Below are 6,386 nucleotides of genomic sequence, written 5' to 3' on the forward strand. Positions count from 1 at the left end.
CTTCCTCTCTCTCTGCCTGCCTCTCTGCCTACCTGTGATCTCTGCCTGTCAAATGAATAAATAAAATCTTTAAAAAAAAAAAAGGAATATTGTCCTCTTGAGACTAAGAAAAAATACTGGGAATTCAATGTTCTAAGTTTCTGTTAGTAAAAGCTGGGCATTCCCCCTTAAAAATTTATCTTAGTTGACATACAATGTTACCTTAGTTTCACAGGACAGCATAGTGATTCAACTTCTCCACAGTTAGGCTACGCTCACAAGTGTATGTATCTGCAAGAAGGAAAGACAGGAAAATATCAAGCTGAGAGCCAGTTTATATGTTCATCCTACTTTTCTGCAGTATCTTTTTTTTTTTTTTTTTGCAAGAAAGGTGAATTTTGTATTTAAAAATGTCTTTCTAAGAAAGCACTGTCTTAGTAGACTCTTGAAAATTTGCCTACTATACTGGCAATTCTTTCCATACCTACGTTTGTTTAAAATAATCGTAAAGTCAATTTGTAAACACCCACTTCGGCTGCGGACCTTCGCCCTCAGATGAATTGGCTGAGACTTTTGTTTTACCCTATTTCCCCGCCCTGCCTCCCCCCACTCCTTGGGCTTTGGACAGAAAGAGGTCAAAGACGGAGGGCAAGGACCGCCGCTTGGTTCCTCCTTTCTTTTCCCGGTCGCAGCGTCTACTTTTTTGACAGCATTTTGAACTGAGATGACACAGTACATTACAAACGCCCAAGGGCAGCAAGGGGCAATGTTTAGTTAATGGAGTTGTCACTGTCATCTCTCTGTGCCCAGCCCGGACAGGGCACTCGTCCGGGCTGCCCTCCCCTTGGAACCCTGGCGCCTTTGGAAGGGAAGGGGTGTGTGTGACGCAGCCGCCGGTCGCTTAGGGCCGAGGTCTGATTCAGACCTGAAGCCCCTAGCGTCCGGCCACACGCAGTGCCGCCCTGGCCTCAGTTTCCCCACTTCTAAAGAAGGGGAGTCATGCTGCCCTGTTTCTTGTTTCTCTCCAAGAACATCAGCCCTTCGCTGGTGTCCCTGAGCAACGCGCGCCGGGGCTTCGCGCGCCTCTCGCGCCCTGGGCGCACTGCCCCCCTGCGCCCGATGGCAGCAGCCGCAGCCTCCGGGAACCCAACCGGGCCCGCCTCCGCCCACTCCCGGGTGCGCCAGAACTTCCACCCGGACTCCGAGGCTGCCATCAACCGCCAGATCAACCTGGAGCTCTACGCGTCCTACGTGTACCTGTCCATGTCCTATTACTTCTCCCGTGATGACGTGGCCCTGAACAACTTCGCGGGATATTTCCTTCGCCAGTCCCGAGAAGAGACCAAGCACGCGGAAAAGCTGATGAGGCTGCAGAACCAGCGGGGAGGCCGGATCTGCCTGCAGGACATCAAGAAACCAGACCAGGACGATTGGGAAAGCGGGCTGAACGCCATGGAGTGTGCGCTGCTCTTGGAGAAGAATGTGAATCAGTCGTTGCTCGAATTGCACACTCTGGCCTCAGACAGAGGTGACCCCCACTTGTGCGACTTCCTGGAAACTCACTATCTGAATGAGCAGGTGAAGTCTATCAAAGAACTAGGTGACCACGTGCAAAACTTGATTAAGATGGGGGCCCCAGATTCTGGCCTGGCAGAGTACCTCTTTGACAAGCACACCCTTGGAGATGAAAACAATCAGAACTAAGTAACCCACAGGCTGCCCTCCTCACTGCCCAGGCTGTGACAAGACCCAGTCCGCAGACTCCTGCTTTCTTGCCCTTAAAATGAACCTCTATCTTTATACACCATAATGCTGTTCCAATAAAGTGACTTGCAGAGAAAAGGAAGTTGGCCTCATATTAACAAGGGCTTTTTGTCCAACATCAAGGTAATTTTTCCAGCTGAAAGGTAGCCCACAATACCACAGTATAAAAGACTGTGAAAAAGCTACTGAGAGTAGATGCAAACTTTCTCCAGTTATCAAATATTATTCCAGACCATGAACCTTCACTAAAATTCTGCAATTTTCAACTGCACAAGTGCCCATTATTTTCAAGACCTTATACTAAAGGCTAAAGTGGGAAGATGTCTAAGATAAATATGCAAATAACTCTAACAAGTTGAAGAAGATATACAGTACTGTAAAAACCATGTAAGCAAAATTCTACGACAGCTTTTACCTTTTCCCAGCATGTTCCAAGAAAAAGTGATGTCCGGCGATGATCTGTTTTTAAAGGATTATGTGATCAAATAAATTTAAGAGAAGCTACACAAAGTATCAATGCTGGCCTTGGAAAGTCACAATGTCTATGAGCATTTAAGGGCTCTGGGAAGTCTTGCAATTAAAAACAAAAAACAAACAAAAATCTTGGATTATTTTTGTTTAGCTTAGCGTTTCCCAACATATCCAGTTGCAGGTAGTGTGTGTGTGTGTGTGTGTGTGTGTTTGTTTGAAATGATAATCTAGGTCTGTCTGATTAGAGACTCTCTACATAACCACTGGGCTATATAGCCTCTCTTTTCACATACCAAAAAGAGCAAATGCACTGCAGAAAACAATCTTCTGTGACCTGTAAAATGGAGGGGAAAAACATTGGGGTGGAAAAATCAAGAAATCCAGAATGAAGGAGGCATCAGCAAGGCAGATGTTTTCTTGGGGGTGGGGGGAAAGAGGCATGAGAAGATTTATGGGAGAATATTTGATCAGCAGGCCTTGGGCTGGACTAAGAACACTGGGTGGTGTTTGGGGAGATGGGCTGGAGCCAAGCATGGAGGAGAGAAGGAGGGGCTTAGGCTTAATTTATTGAGCAATGGCAGTGCTTTGAAGGGCTCAGCAGAAGAATGCTATACTAAGAGCTGAGCCATCAGAAGTTCAGTTGTACAGAATAGAAACTGGAGAACAACCCAAATGTCTGTGTTCATTCTGTCCTCTGAGAAACATGTCAAGATGGGATTAAATGTGTAAGAAATGTTTTAGGGAAAACAGAAACACCCTTGAGAGAAAATGGGAAAGGAGCTAGGAGAAGCAGGGAGAGCCCCTAGACCCCATGCAAGTCTGATCCTAAAGGAAGAAGAGAGGATCCTGGTGCCTGGCTCTAAACAACCTTCTGCAAGGCTGTCTGGGAGAACCAAAAGCCAGAGCTGCTCATCAGAGGAATCCCAGGTCTCCCAGAAATGGGCCTGCCTAAGTACATTTCCGGAGCTCAGTTATTGACTGGGAAGTGCAGGCTTGCAACAAGCTAAGAGATGAATCGATTTTCAAGCACAGCAGCAGGGGTCCCTGGCAAATTGTGCTCCCCGCAGTCCCAGATCTGAGAGGCTCATGCACATGACTGCACAGACTCAACAAAATGCTTTAGATTAAAATACCATACATGGAATGCCCTACAGCTATTAAATATGATTTTGCCAAACACATCATAATGTGAGCAGAAATCCACAATGTGTTTTCTTAAAAACAAGCATAAGACGGGGTTACATTATAGAACTGTATAGAGACAAATACAGGGAAAGTAATATATATGCGCCCCAAACGTAAGTATATATACCAACAAATGAAGCTAGATGACCTCTTAGTGAGATTGTCTTGGATATTTATTTTCTGTAGCTACTTGTCTTTTTAAAATAAATTTTTTATCATGGACACACATTATGGTATTATCATAATAAGAAAAGTAAAAAGGTGGAGAGAAAGAAGGAAGGGCCTGAACCATGGCAAAATCAATGGAAACAGAAACAAAGAGATGCTGATGAGAGTTTACAGGCAGAACCTTTTAAATTTTGCAAAGGACTGAATGCAGAGAGTTATAGATATGGGGTACAGAAAGAAAACTGATAGATCTCAGACTTGTGTTACTAGAGAAGAGGATCTGAGAATAAAAAGGGATCTCAGACAGGAGGAACAATTGGGTATGGAGAGTACATAATGATTTGCTTTTGATTAAGGGCACTGGCCTCACTTTACCTTCTATCCTTAAATTGGTTTATTGTGCTTTGCATAATCCTATTACATCTCTTCAGAAAACTTCCTCTTCAGTTCTTCTGGATGAGTGTTTTCCAAACTGCAGACTGCAACCCATTAGTGTGTCAAGACATTATTTAGTGAGTCACTATCCACGTTTTGTTAATAAAACAGATTTGAAGAGAAGTCAAAGTAAGGGAAGCAAGGGTACTATCTCCTGAAATTCTTGTGGGTGTGGGTGTGCACCTGTGTTCAGGTATTTACCTCCCATAGTGGTACTTCTTATTCTATGTTGCTGTCAGAAACATACAATAGCCATTGTCCCAGGCAATTATTTTTTTTTCTTTTTCTTTTTCTTTTTCAAGATATTATTTATTTATTTGACAGAGATTACAAGTAGGCAGAGAGGCAGTCAGAGATAGGAGGAAGCAGGCTCCCTGCTGAGCAGAGAGCCCGATGTGGGGCTCAATCCCAGGACCCTGGGATCATGACCTGAGCTGAAGGCAGAGGCTTCAGAGATCACAAGTAGGCAGAAATGCAGGCAGAGAGAGAGAGGAGAAAGGCTCCCCACTGAGCAGAGAGCCCGATGCGGAGCTTGATCCCAGGACCCTGAGATCATGACCTGAGCCGAAGGCAGAGGCTTTAACCCACTGAGCCACCCAGGTGGCCCTGTCCTTTTTATTTTTTTTATTTAAGAAAAATATTTTGGCAGATCAACTCGTGGCGCGGCCCAAGACCAGCTCTGAAATGATGACCAATAGAGCAGAGGACTCAGCTGTCCGGGGCAAAAGCCAAAGGAAACGTTTTGGAAAACCCAGGATTCTTCCTCCATCTAAGAGAAGGCCAAGTCTGGCTCTGCTGTCAATGAAACAGGAAGGACAGGGAGAATCCCATTCTGGGGGCTCAGCCATGTGTTCGAAAGATGAGGGCTGCAAAGTCACAGCAATGTCTGTGTTGGGAGAAGTGCCTGAAAAACTGCCAATACCAGTGGAAATCAATGCTGAAGTAAAACATCAATTAAAGAGGGAAATCCAACAATTTGGACAAAAATATGAAAGAATCTTCAAACAGCTTGAAGGCGTGTGAAGATCTTTACAGCTGCGGAAAAAATGTTTCGTACATGCCATGAAAGAAACAGCGAGATTTAAAAGATAAGACTTGATAAAGCGCCTGGAAAAGGTACCAGAAAAACTAGAATCTCAACACTTTCTCACCAAAGGTTATAGTCACACCCCAAATTTATAATCCCATGACCGAAAAGATCAGTGAGCAAGCAGAACCAGTTTACTGTCCTAGAATGCAACCGGATATTGTTGACGTCTCCTGGCACCTCAGCTAAGAATATTGTCCTCTTGGGGTGCCTGGGTGGCTCAGTGGGTTAAGCTTCTGCCTTCGGCTCAGGTCATGGTCTCAGGGTCCTGGGATCAAGCCCCACATCAGGCTCTCTGCTCAGCAGGGAGCCTGCTTCCCTTCCTCTCTCTCTGCCTGCCTCTCTGCCTACCTGTGATCTCTGCCTGTCAAATGAATAAATAAAATCTTTAAAAAAAAAAAAGGAATATTGTCCTCTTGAGACTAAGAAAAAATACTGGGAATTCAATGTTCTAAGTTTCTGTTAGTAAAAGCTGGGCATTCCCCCTTAAAAATTTATCTTAGTTGACATACAATGTTACCTTAGTTTCACAGGACAGCATAGTGATTCAACTTCTCCACAGTTAGGCTACGCTCACAAGTGTATGTATCTGCAAGAAGGAAAGACAGGAAAATATCAAGCTGAGAGCCAGTTTATATGTTCATCCTACTTTTCTGCAGTATCTTTTTTTTTTTTTTTTTGCAAGAAAGGTGAATTTTGTATTTAAAAATGTCTTTCTAAGAAAGCACTGTCTTAGTAGACTCTTGAAAATTTGCCTACTATACTGGCAATTCTTTCCATACCTACGTTTGTTTAAAATAATCGTAAAGTCAATTTGTAAACACCCACTTCGGCTGCGGACCTTCGCCCTCAGATGAATTGGCTGAGACTTTTGTTTTACCCTATTTCCCCGCCCTGCCTCCCCCCACTCCTTGGGCTTTGGACAGAAAGAGGTCAAAGACGGAGGGCAAGGACCGCCGCTTGGTTCCTCCTTTCTTTTCCCGGTCGCAGCGTCTACTTTTTTGACAGCATTTTGAACTGAGATGACACAGTACATTACAAACGCCCAAGGGCAGCAAGGGGCAATGTTTAGTTAATGGAGTTGTCACTGTCATCTCTCTGTGCCCAGCCCGGACAGGGCACTCGTCCGGGCTGCCCTCCCCTTGGAACCCTGGCGCCTTTGGAAGGGAAGGGGTGTGTGTGACGCAGCCGCCGGTCGCTTAGGGCCGAGGTCTGATTCAGACCTGAAGCCCCTAGCGTCCGGCCACACGCAGTGCCGCCCTGGCCTCAGTTTCCCCACTTCTAAAGAAGGGGAGTC

General features: G+C 45.2%; 1 protein-coding gene across 1 annotated transcript; it reads left to right on the top strand.

Moving 5' to 3' along the window:
* The first annotated feature begins 978 nt into the window (after positions 1-978).
* Positions 979-1,822, top strand: LOC111140147 (ferritin heavy chain-like). Its single transcript, XM_022492498.1, has one exon. It carries the CDS (start codon positions 979-981, stop codon positions 1,681-1,683), a length of 705 nt encoding a protein of 234 aa, XP_022348206.1. The 3' UTR covers positions 1,684-1,822.
* Positions 1,823-6,386: the final 4,564 nt, after the last annotated feature.

Source organism: Enhydra lutris, unplaced genomic scaffold (genome assembly GCF_002288905.1).
Source record: "Enhydra lutris kenyoni isolate GAN:26980312 unplaced genomic scaffold, ASM228890v2 scaffoldscaffold195, whole genome shotgun sequence".
Classification (NCBI taxonomy): Eukaryota; Metazoa; Chordata; class Mammalia; order Carnivora; family Mustelidae; genus Enhydra; species Enhydra lutris.

Excerpts from the sequence above, each read along its gene's own strand:
- LOC111140147 (XM_022492498.1), top strand. The coding sequence starts at position 979 with ATGCTGCCCTGTTTCTTGTTTCTCTCCAAGAACATCAGCCCTTCGCTG.